The sequence below is a fragment of the Anguilla anguilla genome, chromosome 7, assembly GCF_013347855.1.
Source record: "Anguilla anguilla isolate fAngAng1 chromosome 7, fAngAng1.pri, whole genome shotgun sequence".
NCBI classification, from domain to species: domain Eukaryota; kingdom Metazoa; phylum Chordata; class Actinopteri; order Anguilliformes; family Anguillidae; genus Anguilla; species Anguilla anguilla.
Genome location: NC_049207.1, coordinates 31,726,195 through 31,749,752, shown reverse-complemented (window position 1 = coordinate 31,749,752; position 23,558 = coordinate 31,726,195). Strand labels below are relative to the sequence as shown.

The window sequence follows — 23,558 nt, the reverse complement described above, 5'->3', positions numbered from 1 at the left end:
AGCAGTGAAAACGCTGATCACTCAATAACGAAATAAACGAGACAATTTTATTTTTTACATTATACCATGTCATTCTACACTCAATATCTGGGACTAAACTTTGAATAATTATACAATCTTACCACTGGTTTCACGGGTAGAGATGTCCCTTTTGCGACTGAGTGGTCATATATTGTCTTGGACAATCCGTTTGTGATTCCTGTTGCTTCTCATCTGCCAATAAATAAATAAAACGGTCGGCTGCTCTGCGCGACTTCATAACTCGTCTTTTGTTTCGTTTTTTGTTTCGTTTTTTAATGTCGTATTTATTATTTGAAATGTGTATTTATGTGTTATTATTCTATCTGTCTCTGAGGCGCTCTGAAATGTGCATTCTCTGCTAAACTGAGCAATGGATTGGAATATGTGTCTGGCGTAGTGTTGCACGGTATACCAAAACTTCAGCACTTTCTCGGTACTTAAAAAAAAAAACAAAAAAAAAAAAAACGGTTTCGTATTTGAATTTTCCGACGTTCGGTAGTTCTGCGTCAAATGTAAAAGCCAGGGAAATGTGTCTCCCGCATTACTGATTTAGAGGATGAAAAGTGTAGTTTGTCAGAATCTTCGCTAGATGGCAGTAGCAACTAAGGTTGCCAAGTGAGGTGACCTGCGCTTGTGCATTCACTTCCCTGATACTGCGCAAGCTTTGACTCAATTCACTTCAGTAGCAATAGGTGTTCCAATTTGGAAATATTTTATTATAGATAGATGCTTCATTGTTATTAAAATATGCTGTTTTTAAATCTATTTAAAGGTGAAAGACCTGTTTTAAAGATTATTTACTTTACAACTGTTTAATTTTTGAAATATATTTAACATATTTTTCTATTGTTCAGTGTGTAACACTATAGGCCTATGCATATTAATATGTTGAAGAGGCTTCAACTTACAGGTTGTTAATGAACCAGGTTGTAAATAAACCATGAATTAGAAAATGAGGTCAACCCTTGTGGACATTACGTTTCTGATCTATTAAGGTAATTTCAGTATCGTTAGGAACCGAGTATCGAATTAGCACCGTTTAAGTTTCAAGTATCATTTCAGTATTGAGTATCGTAATACTAAACCTGGTATCAGTATCAAAGTCAAAATTTCGGTATCGTGACAACACTAGTGTGACTCCTTTTTTAGTTGCGGCGCAGAAACACTGCAGCTGTGCATGCACACCGGACCATCTAAGTGTTATGACATGCCATCTAAGTGTTACGACATAGTAAAGGCCTTGACGGGAAGCGGCCAGGACACATCCATGGCGACGTAACTAAGTCATCCGACAGCGTCTCTTAGCTCAAAATTGGCCATAAGTCATCAATATTTCATACGATCATCATGACATTCAGTAGATATGCTGGGTGAAGGCGTATGATCATGAGGACAAAGCCATTTTAAAATCGCTCCATAGGGGGCGCGATGCTGCCAATGCTTGGACCCCTTCCAATGCCGCTTGCGGCTTTAATTTGTTATGTCTTCGCTGTGGAGGAATTTTAGCCCACTCTTCTTTGTAGAACTGCTTTAATTCAGAAAAACTGGCAGGTTTTTTAATTTCAGGTCCTGTCACAGCATCTCAACTGGGTTCAAGGCAGGACTTTGACTAGGCCACTCCAAAACAAATTTAGTTTCTTTTAAGCCATTCAGATGTGGACTTGCGTTTGTGTTTTGAATCATCTTGTGGCATAACCCAATTACACTTCAGCTTCAGCTCAAGGACAAATGACCGGACATTCTCCTTAAGAATGTTCTAGTACAGAGCAGAATTCAAGGTTCCTTCAATAATGCCAAGTCATCCAGAGTGATGACCTCACTCTGATGGCAAGGTTCTATATGAGTGAGACTGATTCTTTTCAGTTTTTTCCACCAAAAAATATCCAGATTTTTTAAAAGGAGCTGATCGGACTAAAACGATTTTCAACTGGATTTTATGAAATTGACCCTTTGTCAAGCTCCACCCAAGTTTTGCTTTCCTTAGTTACTGTTGCAAATTCTGTCAGGCACACATTCCCATAGAAAATCCATTGAGAGGACACATCAGTTATATTCACTTGTATTTGTAAGGACTTTATCAGACTGAAAACAGGCTACACTTGTTAATTAAGTGACTCCCAGGTACGTTACTGTGCACTGCCTTTGATTCATTTTGCGATAATCTTGAAAAAACATCTTTATTTTCCTGACATATTTAATAGGAAGGTCATAAGTGTACTCCAGAGTTTTAAAGAGAGAACTTTAAAAATGTTATATTAAAAAATAAATATAAATAATTACAAAATCGATTCTAAAAGCAACCGCTAACCCAGTGTAAATATTTTTAAATGAGGGCAATATGTGCACTGTTCTTGGTTTTGTTTAGCACCCTAGAAGCAGTGTTTTTACTAACTGAAGCTGGCCAATCATTTTTTCTTGGAGTTCAGAGAGTCATGCATTACAGTAATCGAGACGACTGGAAATAAAGGCATGCATTAAGCATCTTCCTGAGAGAGGAAGGATCTTGCCTTCGCAACATTCTGTGGATGATAAAAAGCAGTTGTAATGTTCGTAATGTAAGTCTCAAAGTTCAAGCCTCTATCAAGAATAACACCCAGGTTTTTTGCCTGGGATCTAACTTTAAAAGAGTGTGAGCTTAAATGGGGGATTACTTTCTCTCTATTTGTCTTTTCCCATCGTACCAGGATCTCTGTCTTCCCTTTGTTTAATTATAAGCCATCCATGTGTTTGTAAACCATCCATGTCATTGACAGTCTATAAAGGTGTCAACGAGGCAAAGGTAATCTGGACTAACAGACAATTACAGTTGGGGATCATCTGCATAAGTTATTGCCATGTTTGTGGATGATGCTGCCAAGTAGAAGCATGTACAAAAATGTACATGAATAGTACTGAATAGTATGGAACCAAAGATTGACCCTTGGGTCTCACCACATTAAAGGTAACTTTCTGTGAAGAACAGGAGACCAGCATATAAGACCTAAATTGTGATTGAGAATGCCCCTGTTTGTGAGTAGGTCCAGTAACTTGCTGAATAAAATCCATCACTGTGGAGTCTGAAGGGATATCTACATGTAAGTTAAATTCACCTGCCACAATTATTCTGTTATAGTCTTAGCTGAATGATGGATAGCAACTCTGAGAATTCATTTAAAACAATGAGTTCAATTTAGGGGGTCTATAAGTTGTAACATTGAGAATAAATGGTTTAAATTTCAGTAACATTACATGACATTCAAAGGATGAGAAATTTCCAAAGGCAAGGGCCTTGTGGCAAGAAAAAGAAGAGGCAATGCTGGATGTACCCCCCCCCCTCTCTTTATAACTGAGAAAAAGAAATTGTAGTTGGCAGGAGTGGCTTCAATAAAAATAGCCTGACCATTGGCTCCAAGCCAGATTTCTGTTAAACTCGGTCCAATTGGCAGGTTGGGAGTAGAGCAGGAGGTAGGGTGTGAACAGGGACAAATGTTGTATTTCAACAAGTAAATGCATCAATCTGGTGCACTTTGACATGATCAATGAAAGCTTACATCAAATAAGATTTTTGTAAAGAAAATACAGAACAAAATAATTATCTCTGTGACAAATCCAGACAAGATCTGAAAAGGGTCCCTTAAATGGCAGTACAGTATGACTATTTGCCACACAAGATATTACCAACCCCTTTATCAGCAAGAAATGCCTATTATGGGACACATAAGCCACATCTGCATTGTATTACCAAATGGTCTACAGAGCACCAATCAACATCTAAAAAAATGGACTCAAAGCTATTTAATGAGCCACATTCATACCAGCACGACTTCAAGTCTCTTACTCTCAATCTCATACAGTGCCTATAGAGAGTTTTCAAAAATTCCACCTTGGTTCCTTACAGCCTGATATCAAGACAGATAAAATGAGGATGTTTATCACTTATCTGTACAACCTATTCCACACTTTGAAAGTGAAAGAAAACTTATTATAAATTGAATTAATTAATGAAAAATAAAAAAAGCCATGTCTTGATTATATGAGTATATAACACCCTTTGTTACAACAGCTCTTAAATTGCTCTGGTGCAGCAGTGAGTCTTAAACGTATCTAACAGCTGGCTAACGTTAAGTTAGTTAACTTAACGTTGGATCAACGTTAAGCATTTTTCAGTCAGTTAATAACATATTGGCTATCCATGCGTCCATCTCTCCAGCAAGATGTCTTATTTTGGTAATGTGAAAAACTGAAGATGTTGTTTTCACTCTAAATCTTTTATGAATACATTAAGCATGCTAATAGGTCCTTAACGTAATGAACTCAATGGTGATTTTGATGTTTTTTCACAACACTGTTTGTTACGCTGCTATGCTAAACCCGGCATAAATCCTAAATCTCTAGCAAGCAAGCCCATAACCTAGTGCCTCTCCCTACGTGTTGCATTAGACGTGAAAGATGTTACCTGGACTTTCCTGGGTGAATGTAACCTTTCCTATCTGGGGAGGATGTTTGAGATTGACTCACCGCCATGCCACCGTTCTGGCTTCCCGCGACCAGCTCACTTGGACCGGGCGACTCCGCTTTCGTTGGTCCAGTCGGCCAGCCCGCTCTTTGATGTGGATGTTCAGGTGTATATACAGTGACAGTTCGTGGTGGTACACACTCCGCTTTCTCAGTGTCCTTTCCTCCAAAATGCCTTGCTTTCGGCGTCTTCCTTGTGGCGTCTCCGATCCAGCTCAAACCCCCCAAAAAACCTCTCCACAGGTGCGACTGATTTCAGATAATGAGTCAATGCCACCACCCCCCAAGTGTGACGTCAGTTCTGACCCTGCCTCCTACTGCCTGCCTAAACCACACCTACATCTAAAAACCTTCACCAAAATAAACCGCTAAAACTTTATCATGAAGTATTATAATAATATAAATGAATATAATAATAGGCTCAATCACCATTGTGTTACCTAATTCGGCGATAGATAGTGACTTAACAGCCATTTATTTTAATGAAAATCTTTGAGATTATTACTCTAACCTCTTAGCGCAAAGCCCCAAGTGGCCGGCACGCCGGCGTGCCGAGATTACTGAACTCAGACATTCGGTGCTACTGCAACCAAAGTATGAGTTAAAAACAGAAACGCGTTATTTTAGTTTCATTAGTAGACGATATACGACAACTGTGCTGAATACTATGCTGAGTTTCACAGCGCCACCATTGTCGCTCTGGTCGTTCATTTAACACGCACCCCCTCCCTGCAGTCTCATCTACAACTACACCGCCCACCCGTGACATAATGGACAATATTGTCTATCTTGGCATTCATAAAAATATTCTTTCACCACTAAAAACTCGTATGCTGTCATAGCAACAAGACAATAGCCCTAAGATATGCCAATACAGCAGTGAAAACGCTGCTCACTGAATAACAAAATAAACGAGAAAAAGTTTTTAAAATTTACCAAGTCATTCTACAGTCAATATCTGGGACTAATATTGAATAAATATACAACCTTACCGTTGGTTTTACGTGTAAAGAAGTCCTTTTAAATAGGTTAGTGGTATTACATAATGTGGATATTTCACACTGTAATGTAAGCGTTAGTAGTGTAATAGTTTTTTGTGAAACATGCATTGTTGGCAATCTGATAGTTTTTATGATGCATGCAAACAGTGATGACGTGAGAGTTGGAACATGCCAAAACATGGTGGACGGTTGAAAATTGTTTTCATGTCGTCCCATTCCCATACAAGAAAGCATACGAGAGTACAGAGTATAGAAATACATACAAGAGTTAATTATCACACATTTAGGTACTGTACTGCATTGTGTGACTATTTTTGCATTCTTTTTTAATCTGATAGCAATGTTTCATCTTAAACCTTCATAAGGGGCTCATTTATATGCTTTATAATGGACAAAAAGCGTTTTATTCAGTTTTGTAGAGATTTTGGATATGTTTCTGGACCCCTAGATATTTTAGACCACTGTACTGACTGAAAGCTTGTAATTCCCACTTGAAAATGATACAACAGTGAGTTTCTTGAGTCAAAACATTTGATTTGTAGTGAAATACATGAATATGTTGTGATTTACAGCAATCCATAATTTAGACATTTTGGGTAGATCTGGAGATGCTGGGTACACTGCTTAGGTTTTGCTTCATACATCTATAGTAGTTCTACATATCCACCCTTAGATTTTATGAACTTGTGGTCAAGAAGTTTTTGAACCAGCACATGTATAGTTTAACCTGCTATATATATGCAACCTCTCAGTATTTCATTGCAAACTAAAAAAGGTGCAAATTCATTTTTGATTTTTTGTCGAGACAATTGCATTTGTGGCACTTTATTTCTTCCAAAATTTTGGAATATAAACTAATCTGCATTAGTATTGTAAATTGTACAAATGTCTTGCTTCATTTAAGCCATTTTTCAAGTCTCTGTGGTGTTCATATCTGGAGTTATAAAGTTTTAAATAGGGTACCCCCTAAATGAGCAAGGATTGGCTTGTGCGCTAAGGGGTTAAGCACTCTGCTAGCAAACTAGCCGGTTAGAGAATACGGCCTCCTCCTTGCTGAACGCAGGTTTTTTGTGTGGTTTTTGTACTCCCCAGGAGCAAAATGTTATTGTAGTTAGATAGTTTGCCCTTATTGTTACATGCTAACATTAGCTATAGTTTATTATTATATTATAATCTGATTCCGGGTAAATTTTGTTTGTATGCTGTTCTGAGATAAATAAAATATTTTCTGGTACCGGGACATTGCTATTTAGTAAAAAGCTAGTTAAGTTAGTTGATTATAACCAGAGGGATTCCACTCTGGGTAGTTCTTTTCAGTGTTATTTATTCAACACTTAACGTTAGATAGTTAAAAGTGCCTTATTTTAATGTATTTTAAAAGTGTGCAGGATCCACCAGCACACTTAAGTTGAGGGCTTGGTGTCTCCATCTCAGCATTTTTATGTACTAACATTAGCTGGGTGATTCTCACGAAATCTTGGTTTCAAAGATTTCAAACATTAAATCTTTAAAAAGACTTGCATCAGCCATCTCTTTGGTCCTCTCCAAAAGCTTCTCTTCTGTGTAGCGCAGCTTTGACCTCAATTTTTTTCAAGTGTTTTCTTTCTTCTGTTCCTCTTTCTGGGTGATTCCTTTGGGGTAGATGTCTTCATTAGTCCTGCTGTCTGTAGAGATGTCTCTCTTCTTTTAGGAGTTGAGTTGATGGCAGGGACATTTACCTGCTGAGGTGAGAATGGCTGTTCTCTTGGGGAGGCTGTGTCTTCTTGAAGATTTTGAGTAACTTCTTCATTTGCTTCTTGAACATATTGAAGTGTATCATCTTCCTCGCTTGATGGTGTTATGTCCAGCTTTTAGCTGTTTCTTTTTCTGTAATACCTTTTTGAGTTTTCCCGCCACTGTTTTTTCTTTTTTTCATGTTGCTTCTTTGTTAGATCTTGAGTTTTCTTGATTTCACAATTTTGCTTTCGTTTTTGATATCTGGAAATGGAAAGGAAGCATGACATGAAATGAGCATGTCTCAAAACATGGGAAAAATCTTACTGTTATGGACACGTCATCCTATAGCAGAGACTGAATGGCTTACTGACTGTGTGTGTGTGTGTGTGTGTGTGTGCGCGTGTGCATGTGTGTACATCCTACAGTAGGGACTGTGTGTGTGTGTGTGTGTGTGTGTGTGTGCGTGTGTGTGTGCGTGTGTGCATGTGTGTGTGTGTACACATCCTATAGTAGGGACTGAATCGCTTACAGACTATGTGGACATCCTTTAGTACGAACTAAATGGCTTACTGATTGTGTGTGTGTGTGTGTGTGCGAGCGTGTGCGTGTGTGTGTGGTGGACGTGTGCGTGCGCATGTGTAGACTTCCTAACACTGTAGGGTATTGACTTCCTATAGACACTGTATGAGGGCATAGGCTTCCTATAGACTATATATATGCTAATTACTCTTGCTGTAACCTCTCCAGCCCCTAACCTCTCTCTCTCCTTCCTTCTGTACTCTTCCAGCAGTTCTGGGTTGGTGTAAACTTTTTCTCTGAATTTTGTCATCCTAGCCTTCGCTAAAGCTTTCTTATTGTCACTTGCTGACTGTCTGCAATGAAACAGGACATAAAGCAAAATATCAACAGTTAGTAATAATATTTTAATTAATAGTTCATAATATATATTTAAAAATATAGTCTGTATGATTAAATTCTCATTACCGAAACAGAAGTTCTCTCTACCGCAACTGGCCTTAAAGGAGTACCATGGTGGTTGAACGTGACACTTCCCAGTTGTCTTCAGGCAACAACAAAACAAATGTGCATAATTTTTTTATTCTTCAGTCATTTCAATGTACTTTAAAACGTATTTTTCTAAGCCTAAATTTCCCACTATAAAAATTCACCTGAACCGTCTGGGCGTGGTAATGAGAACTGTCAGTTAGCTATGATTGACAGACCGTGCCCCGTTACCATAGCTACCCCCATGATACGCGCTCTCTTTGGGAGACTGAATTTTCACAAGCTAGCTAGCTTAGTAGTATATCAAGTATCGATAGATAGCTAAGGTAAGGACGTTGACTTATATCCAATTATAATTTTTGCTATCTAGCTAGCCAAGTTAAGATAAAAGCACAACTATAACGTCCTCATAAAAGCAAACTAGCAAGCTAACGTTATCGATAACATTGCCTTATGAAAGCAAACCTCCTAGCTAGCTAACGTTAGCTAGCTAGCTAAATGAATATAACCAGAAATAATCTAAAGGCACTCTAATTTAAGTGAACCTAACGTTAGTCAAATATTTGCATTGTCTGAACAGCAGGACGGTGTGCCCTGTCAGATTTCTTTACGGGGCGTGGAAATGGGAGTGGTTACTGTATTCGTGACGTAGCAAAATGACAACTTTCTCAACCGGTTGAAAATAGGACGATGAATTTAAAACGCATATTTCTCCAAAAATACAGAACGGACATATTTAATACTTTGCTCATTGTGTTTCTTCAATGCCTCTTGTGCAAATAGCACATAAAACCGAGAAAGTGTGAAAATCACCATGGTACTCCTTTAAATTGCAGCGGTAAGTGAGAATGGTGTTGCGGAGGATGAGGAACCTTAGCATGTTTTGCTAACAATAGAGAAGCCATGATGACTAAGCAAATTTTTACTCAATGTACATAATTAGACATTAATGAAGTATATTTTCATAGAAAATTTTTAATCTAACATTTTTCTAAATGTGGAAAACTACCTGTATCGGTAATGATAATCAATACTGTCGTGTACACAGTCTGACAAGAGAATGTTTAACTTTTAACTGGAGAAATATAAAGAGATCTGCTTACCTGGTAGCCATCTTGAAGGTACTGGCAGATGTGTTGCTTCATTCAAAATCAAACTTTATTTAAAATTCTGTGTGTGTGTAAACAGTCCTTCAAAAATGTTGCAGAGGATGAGAACATCAGTCATGGACACTTCATTTTTCCACAATTTTTTCGTTATTATTATACATGAATATTCAGTTAATTTTTCTGTCATTTGAAAACATCTAGTAGAACATTCGTTTATTTTTTTCAGAATATTTTCATTTTTCTCTATTTAAATTACAACATAACATACATTCAGACAGAGCTGGACGTGTTGCGGTAATGAGAATTTCAGCAGAAAATGCAATAAAATACAAAAATAATTCATTCTTATGTTGAAATTACTCTTTGTGCAAGGTAGAGAACACTATCTTTATTATGATATTTTGTTATATTACTAAATTACATGTATTATATTTAAAATCATTATTGCCATGGTATCTTAATGGTTTCATGAGAATGACCCAGAGAATGAACAAAATACAGCCAAAAATGTATCTGAAATAAATTTATAATAAACTACAGCTCTGTAGTTTATTATAAATTTATTTCAGATACATTTTTGGCTGTATTTTGTTCTGAGATATAATTAAAATATTGCCTAATATAAGTGTTCATTCAGTCATTGCTACTTAGTATAAAGCTAGCTATGTTAGTTTATTATAAATGGAGTGATTCCACTCCGGGTAGTTCATTTTCTTGTTAATTATTCAGCAATTAACGTTAGATAAAAGTGCCTTATTTATTGATTTATTTATTTTTCCTCTCCGGTTTCTGCTGCTAGTTGTTCGAGCCTCCTACAAATTTTTAAAAGTGTGGTCTTGGTGCTTCTGTTTCGACAGACAGGGAGAGATAGGGTGATAGTTACGGGCTAAAAATGTGGCTAAAGCTGTGTGGGGTTGCAGGATGATTGCACTTCTGGTAAGCGATTTCCAGGGCAAGTTTGTCTGCCACCGTTGCCAACTGATTGAGCACCTTGAGAGCAAGATTCTTGATCTTGAGGGCCAGCTTGCTGGACTCTACAGTTCACAATTATCAGAGTTCCAGGAACTGAGTAGTGTGTCGTATAACAATTTAGTGTGCACGCCACAGCTGGGAAGAGGGGCGAAGCCATGGCAGGCAGGGAGAGATAGATGGGTGATAGTGGAGCCCTTGCAGGAATTGGATCTGGCTCTTGACCCTGAGAGTGGGAGGACTGAGGAGCCACTAGGCACCCAGGTGGCCCACATCCTCTCAGAAAAGGGAGTTAGTGGTAGTGGGGGATTCAATTATTAGTGGGGTAGACAGCATAGTCTGTTTTCATGAAAAGGAGTCTTGTACGGTATGTTGCCTGCCTGGTGCCTAGGTAGGAGATGTCCTGGAGCATGTGGACAAGCTCTTGGCCAGAGCGGGGAAAGATCAAGTGGTCATGGTTCACGTAGGAAGCAATGACATAGGTAAACGTAGGTTTGAGGTTCTGCAGGACAAATTTGTGGAGGTAGCAGGAAACATTAGGAGCAGAACCTCCAAGGGAGTTTTTTCTGTAATACTCCCGGGATCATGTGCTAGTAGAGGAAAGCAACATTTTATTTGTAGGTTTAACCACGTGGCTACAAACCTGGTGTAGAAAAGAGGGGCACAGGTTTATGGGGCACTGGGACTTCTTTTGGAACGGGGCTGACATGCAGAAGTGTGACACGCTGCTCCTGAACTGGAGGGGTACTGCTGCACTGGGCCAGCGTATGCTTAAGGTAGCACAGGATTGTTCAAACTAGGGACTTGGGTGGCAGGGAGGTCAGAAAGTGAAAAGGTTAGGGAAGTGCAGACTGCCAGGATGGAAGCTGTCAGGGCTTCCTATAATAGTGTGAACACTAATGAAGTCTTGTTGAAGTTGAAGTAAGGGTGGCTTTGGACGGCGGGGGGAGAGGGAACGGGAGAGGATGTATAGAAGTAATAATCTGAAATGTCCTTGCTTAAATGCTAGAAGTACAAAAAAATAATTTTTTGGAACTTGAGGCTGCTATAAATAGGGGGGGTTATGACATGGTTGAGATTACAGACATGGCTTGGAGATGAAGATGGGGATTAATATAATATAGAAGGGCACAAACTCATTAGGAAGGATAGATCGAGTAAGAGAGGTGGGGGTGCAGCTCTCTATGTAAAAGAAAACTTTAATGTGCAGAAAATTCCAGAAATTGACCAGCTTGTGCCCAGTGAGGATATCTGGATAAACCTCATAGGGGAACCTGAAAAGGGCCTTATGGTAGGAGTGTGTTCAGTACTGTAGTAGGAAAAGGAAAGTCAAAGAGGATATCAGGTGCATCAGAAATGAAGAAGGAGCATTGCTTTCTAAGAATAAAAAAGTTGCTGATGTCTTAAAGAGTCATTTTGTTGAGAGATTTACTAGAGAAGAGGTTACTAATAGACTGGAAGGCATATTGTGTACTCAGAAAGTCTTATCAGACGTTGAAATAGAGGATAAAGAAGTACTGCAGGAATTACTTAAACTAAAGACAAACAAAGCATCAGGTCCTGATGGCATATACCCAAGAGTACTCAAAGAGTTAGCAGAGATCATTATTAAATCACTTGCAGGTATTATTAGACAGTTCTTAGAAACTGGAGAAATACCTGAGGACTGGAAGCGTGGTAATATAATACCAATATAAGAAAGGGGACCGTACTGATCCAGGAAACTACAGGCCTGTCAGTTTAACTTACGTAATATGTACAATATTGGAATCTATCATTAGAGACACATTGGAAGTATTTCTTGAAAATAGCAATATCCTAAGGGATAGCCAGCATGGTTTTCGTAAGGGAAGGTCATGTCTGACAAACCTTCTGGTATTCTTTGAAGAAGCTGCAAAGTGTTTTGATTATAACAAGGTGTATGGTATTATCTACTTAGATTTCTAAAAGGCATTTGATAAGGTACCGCATTAGAGACTTGTTAGTAAAATGAAGACAGTAGGAATTAGAGGACGTATTTCAGAGTGGATTCGGAACTGGCTACAGGGTAGAACACAAAGAATAGTAGTAGGAGAGATATTATCTGAGCAGGGAGCTGTTAGAAGTGGAGTCCAACAAGGATCGGTGCTGGGATCACTGCTCTTCCTCTTTTATATCAATGACCTCGACAGGGACATAGAAAGTACATTAGTCAAATTTGCAGATGATACAAAACTGGGAGGCCCAGCTAATAGTTTGGAAGCCACTAGACTAATCCAAGAGGATTTAAATAAAATCCAGAAGTGGGTGGAAACCTGGCAAATGAAATTTAACATAGCCAAACATAAAGTTCTGCATGAGGGAAATAAAAACATTAGGCAGGATTACTTTATGGGAGGAACAAAATTGTAATGTGCTCAGTTTGAAAAAGACTTGGGAGTAATGGTTGATCAAAGCCTTTCTGCTTCTTGGCACTGAGCTGTAGCAGTAAAAAAAGGCCAACAGGATGCTGGGAAATATAGCCAAAAGTATTGAGTATATATCCAAGGAAGTTATACTTACCTTATACAGCACATTTGTTAGACCACACTTGGAGTATTGTGTGCAGTTCTGAGGACCGTACTACAAGAAAGATATAAAGGCTCTGGAAAAAGTTCAAAGAAGAGCAACAAAATTGATTCCTGGTATGAAAGATAAAAGCTATGAGGAAAGACTTAAGATGCCTAACCCAGGGCTCGAAATTGCGACCATTTTGGTCGCATATGCTCCCGAAATTTAATCTGTGCGACCTCAAAATATAATTGGGAGCATTTGTGCAAGTGCAAATAATTGTTCTGGTGCAACCTTTTTTTAAAATTTCTTTTTCCAGTCGAACGTCTCTTTCTCTGTACATTCGCTAGTTAGTACACTCAGTATGTGCCTTGTGAGCTGACAGTGACCCTTCTAACTAATCGTGAGCTTGACATTCTTACCTTTAATGCTGATTTTAAATTGGTTAATATTAGCCTTCAATCACTCCCTTTCGCTGCACTCCACTGTCACGCGACACAGAGAGCTAATGCGTTAACTAATGTTACCTGAAGACAAAAGTTTATGTTCAATTTATTAGCGTTATCGAAAGCTGAAAAGTTGAAGCGAACGATTACGGCATTTTTTTAGAAACGTTAACGTAGTGTTTTGTGTAGCGACCCGGTTGAAACAGCTAATTTCTTCGATGCAGTTTACTGGCGGTTGATTAAATTAGCGGTATTAATGTGACGAGAAGCGCTTTGTCGTTTGAATGCATAACACGCAATTCTTTGAAGAGTCGACACATTTTAAGCATGACAGTGTAACTGTTACTTGTAAACCGTACTGTTATATTGTCGTTTTTTATCAATAAAAAATCTATTGCATATATTGTTGGTGCTTCTTACATTTTGGTGGGTGCTCCTAACTTTTTGAAGTTGGGAGCACCAGTGCTACCAAGTAAAAAAGTTAATTTCGAGCCCTGCTAACCTCTTCAAGCTTAGTAAAAGGAGACTCAGAGGTGATTTGATTGAGGCTTTTAAATTCATAAAGTGGATCAACAAAGTGAACTACAAGAGATTCTTCAAGTTGAGACCTGTTTGTAGAACAAGGAGACATAAGTGGAAATTAACAAAACGTAGATACCATACAGGAATTCTTGCACACAGAGAGTAGTCAATGTGTGGAATAGCCTACCAGGTCACGTAGTAAAGGCAGAAACTCTGCCTCTTGTAAAGACTAGGCCTGATACAGTGTTAGATACTATCTAGTCTGTAGGCAATCAGAGCACTAATTTAGTTAGGAAAATGGCGAGCATTGTTGGGCTGATTAGCCTGTTCTCATCATTATATTATGTTATGTATGCTATGTTATGAAATGTAGTCATGGTTTTCAAATGTAAATCTGGTTTCATTGTCAGTCAATTTGATGTAGCATCTCAAGTCTCCACTTCATAACAAAAAAAAAGAAAATAATCTTGCATTCAGAAATGAAAAGTTATTCAACAGAGGTGAAAGGGAGTGTTTTATGATGCTAATTGTGTCATCTAGGTTGAAGGAGTTAAACTAACATTAACATTTGATTAGTAAATGGACAGTGTATAGACTAAAGTTAGCTTGCTAGCTTGCTTTCTGGCTAGCTGATTTGAAACATTCTATCCGAAACAAATGCTGCTATTTAACATAGTCTTATTCCTTTACTTTATGCTCTTAATGCCCCGTGGATTAGTGACTTTGCAATTCATTATGGAAAACATGAATTGTACAGGTACAACCCTGGGCTGCCATCCCTCCCTGGGTCCACACAAACATGAAATACTGTAGCTAGCTACTCTGCTGCTGCAGTACTCTCATTCTGAAGTAAACACTTCACTGGCTTTTCTTTGTAGCAGCTTTTTGGAAAAACCCTGTATATACACATTATATTGCAAACTAATGAAACACAACAACTTCTTTATCAATAGTCTTAATAATAGTGAACAAGTGCCTGTGTCATCACTCACATAAAGCTCACTCACACTTATGTGTGCACAGGGGAGCTGAAAAGGAGTGCACTGATTTGTGCGAGCAGCGGACTGTTATCGGACATTGAGTGGTAAACAAATACATATTGATGAGGCTGGGCAAAATATTTGGGCTAGCCTCAAAACATTCGGGGCTTAAGCTCTGAAGGCCCAGGCCTAATGACACCACAGGGAAGGAATGCAGATGGTCCCACAAAATGGTTGAATTTGCAATAGCTGAATTTAGTGCTGCTATCTTATTTTCTTGAACTGAGCTGGTGTTAATAAAACTTTTGAGAAGTCACTCCTTTGTTCTGAGGTCATCTGACAGCTGCCTGATATCCTCCTTGAGATTCCCCATTTCATTGGCTTTGGCCAGTTGTTGTGTCTGCATTGGTTATTCATGCATGGATCTTGTGTACTCTTGTTGCTTGCAATGCCACTGAATGTCCTAATGGTGTCGCTAGTAGAAAAGCCAGTATAAAGACATGCGTAGTAGACGACAGAGGAAGTGGGGATGACCGGTGTAAATGCATATGGCTAGATAAACCCAAGTTCTGTTCTACGTTGTCGCTGTCATTCTTCTACCCATGTGCCTAAACAGAAAGCTTGTACCTCAACTACGAATGCTACAATAGTGTACAGACGACACTACACCAGTAAACAACAGTCTAGACATCTAAGCTAGCCAGCAGCAGCTGGTTGGCTATGAATCTAGTCTTTAGGTGTTTCTGAGGTTTAATTCAGTTTTGTTTATTAAATGGTGAAAAATGCAAATAATCCATAAAAGTGTAATTAAAATTGACTAAAAACAGGAGGTAAAAACAGCAAACAAAAATGAGAATTGTAAACGTGACTGAAACAAACTAAAATGATAAATGTGTAATTAAAATGTGACTGCAAAACAGAAGATAAAAACAGCACTAAAATGAATGTAAAAGGGGTCTAAAATATAAGTATTAATAGGACAAAAAATATAAAGATTAATAGAATAAATATAGATAAATGAGATAAATAAAATAAAAAAATATACAGTGAGCCCCATAATGTTTTGGACAGAGACATACTTTTTATTGATTTGGCTCTGTACTCCACAAACATTTCATGTGTGGTTGTAGATGGCAATCCTTTCCTTACTGTCACTTGTCAATCAGCTGTGACCCGACTTTACATGGGCTGGCTCTTGATAGGCGGGTATGGTTGTCTACCCCTCATGACTGCATGGGCTCTCAATCCCTGTCCTAGTAGCTGTGCAGCCATATACTACTCCTGGCGGGGTCCCCCCAATACATACTACTGCCACTTTACCCACTGTCTGCTATACTGCAAATTCCCTAATTGCCGTTTCTACCCTCTTCCCCACGCTGCCGGCGGGGCTCTTGCCCCAACCCTCGAGAGTGCTTTGAGAGTCGTCTGGTATCCCCCACCTCTGTGGTCCAGTCCCTCTTTCGTCATTGCCTCCACCCTGCCCACATCTGTCGCCACCTGCTGTTCCCCATCACCCCCACCCCGGCCCCACCCATAATCTGAGCCACATCATAAACCTTATAAAACTGACTGACATGTTGGTCACCAGTCGGCACCCTGAGCTGACCAGAGGAGGATGGGTTTCCCCCTTGAGCCTGGTTCCTTCCAAGGTTTCTTCCCATCTGCCACAGGGAGTTTTTCCTTGCCACTGTTGCCTTAGGCTCGCTCCTGTGGGGGTTTAGGCCAGGGTTGTCTATAAAGCACTATTGTGACAACTGCTGTAAAATACATTATACAAATAATCAATTTGATTGAGTGTGGTTGAAGTTCACATTCTTAGCTTTTATTTAAGGGTATTTTTATACATTTTGGTTTCATCATGTAGAAATTACAGTGCTTTACAGCCACAGCCATTGTGATGACTATAAATCACAGCTGTGGCCATACCTGTGCATAGGGTCAGTGCTGCCCCCCGGGGGATATCACCCAAATTCTCTTCCTGGCATCACATGCCCCTCCTAGCTTCGAGCTCTGGGAGGAAGCATAAGGAGCCAGAAAGGTATACCTGACAGACTAAAACCACCCCCAGGTTTAATGGCACTGGTGGCCCAGGAAAACACATTTGATTAGCCATGACAGGTGCCTAGCCCACAATTGCAGTTGGTGAAGGACTGTTATGGCCCATGTTAACAAGCAGTAGTGAGGGACCCACTGCAGGGCTGGTTTTTGCTGGTGAAAATAGAGCTTCTGGAGGGCCCACTGTGGCTGGCAGCAAGGGTTCCTCTAGAGGGCCCGCTGTGGTTGGTAGCAACGGCTCCTCTGAGGGCCTGTTGTGGTGAGGGCTCCTCTTCCAGAAGGCTTGTGCCCTCAGGCATGACTTCTGCTGCACATAGCCAAGGGACAGCTTCTGCCCAAGTCACTAGATAGGCCAGTAGACACAGAACCTCAGAAGACAAGACAGGACAGCAGGGCTGTAGCCTATGGCAGATCCTCTGGACCAGCTGGCAGAGCTGTGGATTCTGATGGGCCTTCTGAGCAGGGCTGCAGGGAGGCTGCTTCTGGTAGGCCCTCTGGTGCAGGGCAGTCCCCAGGGTGGTGAAGTTTCCCACAGCACTCACACCTTAAGGACCCATCCAGCTTGTACTAGGCTTCACCCTCCTATGACTCATCAAGGGCATTCCATTCCTAGCCCAGGAAGGTGTCCAGGTCCTCTGTGGGTCACCCATCCAGGTCCATTCTGTGGCTGGGGTAGGCTTCAGCGACCAAGCAGAGGAGGTCCTCCAGGTATTCCAGAGGGCAGGCCTCTATGTCCTCCCACATAAAGGGCCCAGTAAATGGCTGGCTGGGAGTAAGGCTAGCCACCTGATAAATCTTCTGCTTGTGGTGCCTCTTACCCAGCATGATTTTTTTCTTCTTTTTTATCAAACTTTTTAAAAATTCTGAAATAATAAATTACAAAAAGAAAAATCTGTCCACCATGAGGTGCTATGCATGCATTCTCCTCCACTGTGATGCAGGGCTGGAGGGTGGCCACAGTCATAAGTTTGTTTACATTTGTTTCGGTTTTTGTTTGATTTTTATTCCCGTCTAGCCCTTCTGGTTAGTTTGCTGATTAGATCTTGTGTATGACCACTGACTTGTTTCCTTCAACTGATTCTTGTCTTAGTCCTTCTAGTTTGTTTTCCCCATGATTTTGTGTGTCTGACTATGCGCTCTCTTATTCGATTCCGATTCTTGCCTAGCCCCTTTGCTTTGTTTGCTGATGGGATTTCATGTTTGACCATTTGCTCATTCTTGACCTGGACTCTTGTGTTGGCCTCTGCTTCCATATAGTGCTTCACTTAGTTAGTGTGTTCCCAGCTGGACTACCAATCCTTCCATAGGGACACAACTTCTTTTTTTCTTTGTTATTTTTGAAGGTACTCTGGGTGGCGTTTGAACTCTCAGTTGGATGTATGCCATTCAGACTTTTATCGGACTAATTGTCTGATGCTCAGCATTCAAAGCCACCCCATGCCCAGTACCCTTTGAAGACTAGCCAGTTAACAGTTAACACATTTTCAGGGTATTCCAGTAAAAAGTAGAAAACAAGGCAACTCTGTCTAATTCCTCTTTTTAGATTAAATCTAGGAGACGTACCACATTTTAGCTTGACTGATCTCATTACAAAAGAAGTTTCCAGAACCAAATTTAGTTAGAGATCAAAAAATAAAATTGTGCTTAGTGCCAAAGGCTTTGTAAAAGTCTAAGAACAAAATTAAATTATTTTCTATAATCAAATCAGAATAATCAAGAATATCTAACACCAATCTTGTATTATTCGAAATGTGTCTATTTTTCATAAAAATTTTAAAAGCTCCCAGTATGAAGTATTTTTCTAATTAGCATTTTGTAAAAATTAATAAGATGAGTGATCTTTGCTTTAATAGTTTCAGTTTTTAATAACAAATTGTTTCCAGTTTCCAGTAAGACGATTTGGCATCATTATGACAAGTAGAAAATTGGATATTAATGTAAATGTGGTCGGTTAGTGGAGTGGGAAGAATATTTTTTTAAATGTCAGCGACATTAATATTTTTATATATAAGCCATAAGTCAATTATGGACTGTCTGGAAAAATCTTTGTTGGAATTCAAGTGTGTACATCTGTTTGTTAGTATGCGGGCTATGTTATCTGGAGTAATATTAAAGTCGCCTCCCAAAAGTAGAATGGCAGAAGGTACTTATTAAACCAAAATAAAATTCTTTCTCCAACCCTATCAAATAAAATATGATTTCCATATGGGGTATTATATCCCTTAATGCTGGCCAAAATGGTGATGATATTATTGATAGAGATACTGAAGGTCTGTGAAGAGGATGTGTATCAGCTCTTTCAGAGACAGAAGATCAGGAAGGCACCAGGCCCAGACAGCGTGTCACCCTCCTGTCTGAAAGTCTGCGCTGACCAGCTGGCCCCTGTCTTCACACGGATCTTCAACAGAGCTGTGTGAAGTCCCCTCCTGCTTCAAACACTCCACTATCATCCCGGTCCCCAAGAAACCCTCCATCACTGGACTGAATGACTACAGGCCTGTTGCCCTGACGTCTGTGGTCATGAAGTCCTTCAAGAGACTGATGTTGACCCACCTGAAGGACATCACAGGCCCCCTGCTGGACCCCCTGCAGTTTGCCTATCGGGCAAACAGGTCAGTAGATGATGCAGTCAACATGGGACTGCACCACATCCTGCAACACCTCGACTCACCAGGGACATACGCACGGATCCTGTTTGTGGACCTCAGCTCGGCATTCAACACCATCATCCCAGAACTCCTCCTCACCAAACTCACCCAGCTCACTGTCCCTGCCTCCACCTGCCAGTGGATCACAAACTTCCTGACAGACTGGAAGCAGCAGGTGAGGCTGGGAAAAATCACATCCAGCACCCAAACAGTCAGCACTGGCGCCCCTCAGGGATGTGTGCTCTCCCCGCTGCTGTTCTCCCTCTACACTAACGACTGCACCTCAGGAGACCCATCTGTTCAACTCCTGAAATTTGCAGATGACACAACAGTCATCGGCCTCATCTGAGATGGAGAAGAGTCAGCATACAGACGGGAGGCTGAACAGCTGGCCCTGTGGTGCGGTCACAGCAACCTGGAGCTGAACGCGCTCAAAACTGTGGAGATGTCAGTGGACTTCAGGAGGAGCCCCCCATTGCTGCCCCCTTCAACATACTCAACAGCACTGTGTCGGCTGTGGAATCCTTCAGGTTTCTGGGATCTACAATCTCCCAGGACCTGAAGTGGGAGTCCAACATCAACACAATCATCAAAAAGGCCCAGCAGAGGATGTACTTACTGCGCCAGCTCAGGAAATACAACCTGCCTCAGGAGCTGCTGATCTAGTTTTACACTGCAGTCATTGAGTCTGTTCTCTGCACATCCATAACTGTCTGGTTTGGACCGGCCACTGAACAGGACAGGATCCTGTCACCATCCATCGTAACAACTTATGCTTTTCAGGGACTGCAAACCTTATCCAGATATCATACATACCAAATTAGGTGTTTATTGGATGTGAGGCCACATGTGCAATAATGATTTGAATATTGCAATTTTAAAGTGGTGCTGTAGCACCACCTTGGGTAGTAGGTGCACAAAATGTGACATGCATGATCTACATTGGATCCTTTGCAAGTTACACAATTTTAAAAGTGGCTGGATTTAAATGAGGTGTGGTCAAATATCTTTTGTACAGTTTTTGCATATTCATATTGATTATCTTGAAGAAATTTGCATTGAGGTGGACATATTATTTAGAACTGTTTAAGGGAATCTTTCTGAAGGTTCCGGTAAAATTTCATACATGACATATGGCCTCAACATTTGTCATTGTTGCAATTTAATTTTCATTCCATATTCATTTTCTATGGGAATGTCTTCCCAAAAACTTTAAATATTTGGAAAACTATTTGGAATTTTTAAAAACTTTGAACAAGCACACTGCTCTGAACCAAGCTGAATATTATGAAGTTGGAATGGCATATCTAGCTTTAAAGTTTTAGGAGTAGAATACATAAATTTAGGCAGAAAGAAAATAAGAATAAGAAGAATAATAAGTATGGAAGAGAACAGCCAAATAATAAGTGTGAAGAAATCACACTAATTATTTGAAAACAGCAACATTGAAGTGGTGCTATAGCACCACCTAGGGTGATACAAATTTGATGTGACCTATGGGTCCCTCTTCAATTAGTACATTACAAAAATTTTGAATTGAGGCTGGATTCAAAGAAGGTGTGGTCAAAGTATCTTTTGAACAGTTAATGAATTTTCATATTTAATTATCTTTATGAATGTTGGACTGGGGGGTCAAGCTTCCCAGGACTTATTGGAGGGACACATTAAGGGTTCCTGTCAAATTTTATATAATTTGACCCAGTGGAGCCTATGCAAATGAGTATTTTGTAAAAACATGCCCCCTACAGGACATATTCCATTATTACACTGCAAGTTTATGCATGCTTGTCCACAATACAGATTTCTATCATCCTCTGAATTATTGTTGCAATTAACATACATTTCTGGGCAGTCATTTTGTGGCCATCTTTGTATGTTTAAAACTTTCCTTTGCAATTTAGCCTAATGTCCCAACGTGCAATAAATTACACATGCCGAATGTGGTGAGAATCAGGCAAACATTGTAGGAGATGGTTTGTTTTTCCAAAAATTCTAAATGGTGGAAAATCCAATATAGTGGATTTTATGGGTTCTATGATGTTATTTGTTTAGAATGAGAAGGTCGACACATGGACAAATACGACATCGCTGTCATTGCTGGTAAATGTTTTGACTTGAATATCTAAATTACATTTCAGCAATTTAATTATATTTGACACCTTTTAATTTTTCATGAAGATGCTTTACATGAAATAGAAATATTAGGTCTCCCAATTTTTCCCTACTGATGCCTGACTTACAATTGTGCTCCATTTTCTTTCCAGGCCTGCCTTATAATGAAGAACAGATCCACAAATTTGACAAGTAGGTTGCATACAGTATATGCCAGATCATATGTTCTGTATTATTGTCTTGTCCGTGTTTCGGCAATGTTATTTTAAACATTCCTTTACACTGACATTATTTGACCACTCACTGTTATGTGTGTTGCAGACAGAAGCTGGTACTCCACGCCACAAAAGCTCGCACCCTGTTCACAGATGAGTGCGGCATGAAGCACCGCCTCTTCATTTCTAAAACTGAAGAGTGGATGAGGTGAGCACTGAACAATACATTTTCTTGAAAATGAGCCAAGATCAGCTACACTCACCAAGATATCTTACTTACCTGAAGCTGTGCTGTAGAGGTTCAAAGAGCCATACATTAAAGGAACTGTAATAATCTTCACTAATGGCAGTCCTAAACATTCTTGAGCTGGTAAGTGAGAAAATGTGCAATTTTATGGTAATGAATTCCAACTAAATTTGAATCAGTTATCACCTATTTATAAAAACATAAACTTAAATGTAACATTTATAAGGCTGTTTATTATTGTGTTCCACTGTATTTAGGCAGAACCAAGATAAGCTACAATTTTAAGTGTAATGCCTGTATGGATATTCTACATATTGGCATTTTCAGCCATTATCATGTAAATATTTAAGAGTAGCTGTACGGCTTTACAATCCATGTAAATAGTTTTTATTTTTTAATCCATATTAAGCTATTTTAATTTAAAGTAATCCATCATGAACACTGGTTTAGCAAAGACCAAGACTTCCGTGATTGTCTGACAAAGATTTAATTTGAACTGGTATGAAATAAAATGAATGCGTGAACATCGAAAACATGCGTATCAATTGCAATTCAGTTCAGATTTTCTGGATGTAACCTGTGTGTCGGTCCTCAGGTCTTTGTAGATGAGGAGACAAGGCTTTTTTTTTTCTTTTTTTTTTTTTGCTCGATGTCAGTCTCCTTGCAAAATGCTGATTTGACAACATATAACATTCTTTCGTCTTTTGGTGCTCTGTAAAAACAATACCTGAGAAGGAAGAATTTAATTTGCGCTGGCCAGTGAAGTCGCATTAAAATTTCACATTGTAAGGGAAGTGTTTGTGCAAGTTAATCAGATAACTTACTACAATGAAAGTATTTTTCTGAAAATATGGGAAAGCATAACTAAAATGGCACTGCCCACTAAATTGTCCAGCAGTAAGAAAATGTAAATGTTACTGCTCATTTTGCACATGCTTGGTGTTTCAGAGTGTGAAGTGTGCAGTGTGCAGGGCCATGTGCAGCGTTGTGACAAATTTTCCCCTTCCTTATTTCCTCTTTTATTGCACATTTGTGGTTTCAGATCTTAAGAGAAAACACAAAGTTAGACAAAGATAATCCGAATCAACACAAAACACTCATATCACCCATGTGAAAAAGCTTTATAATTGGTTCCATCATCATTAGGTGCAATAACTGCAACCATACACTTCCTATAATTTGATATCAGCTGTGGAGGAATTTTAGCCCACTTGTCTTTGCAGAACTGCTTTAATGACAAATTGGTTGGTATTTGAGCATGCACTACTTGGTTCAGGTCCTGCCACAGCATCTCTATTGGGTTGAAGTCAGTGCTTTGATTTGGCCACTCCAAAACTCTAATTTTGTTTCTTTTCTGTCATTCAGATGTGGATTTGTTTTTATGTTTTGGATCATTGTCTTGCTGCATAACCCAATTATTCCCAGAACCTTAGAAATGGCTTTGTAACCCTTTCCAGACTGAGATATTTCAACAACTCTTTTTTTCTCT

At 39.5% G+C, this 23,558-nt stretch overlaps 1 protein-coding gene across 3 annotated transcripts in view; it reads left to right on the top strand.

The window, feature by feature from the left end:
* Window positions 1-23,558, top strand: part of tbk1 (TANK-binding kinase 1) — a 252,601-nt gene that overhangs the window by 177,452 nt on the left and 51,591 nt on the right. For all 3 annotated transcript variants that reach the window (XM_035426804.1, XM_035426803.1, XM_035426806.1), the window contains 2 exons: window positions 21,760-21,799; window positions 21,929-22,030. In XM_035426804.1, coding sequence (XP_035282695.1) covers window positions 21,760-21,799; window positions 21,929-22,030 — 142 coding nt within the window. The remainder of the gene's footprint in view (window positions 1-21,759; window positions 21,800-21,928; window positions 22,031-23,558) is intronic.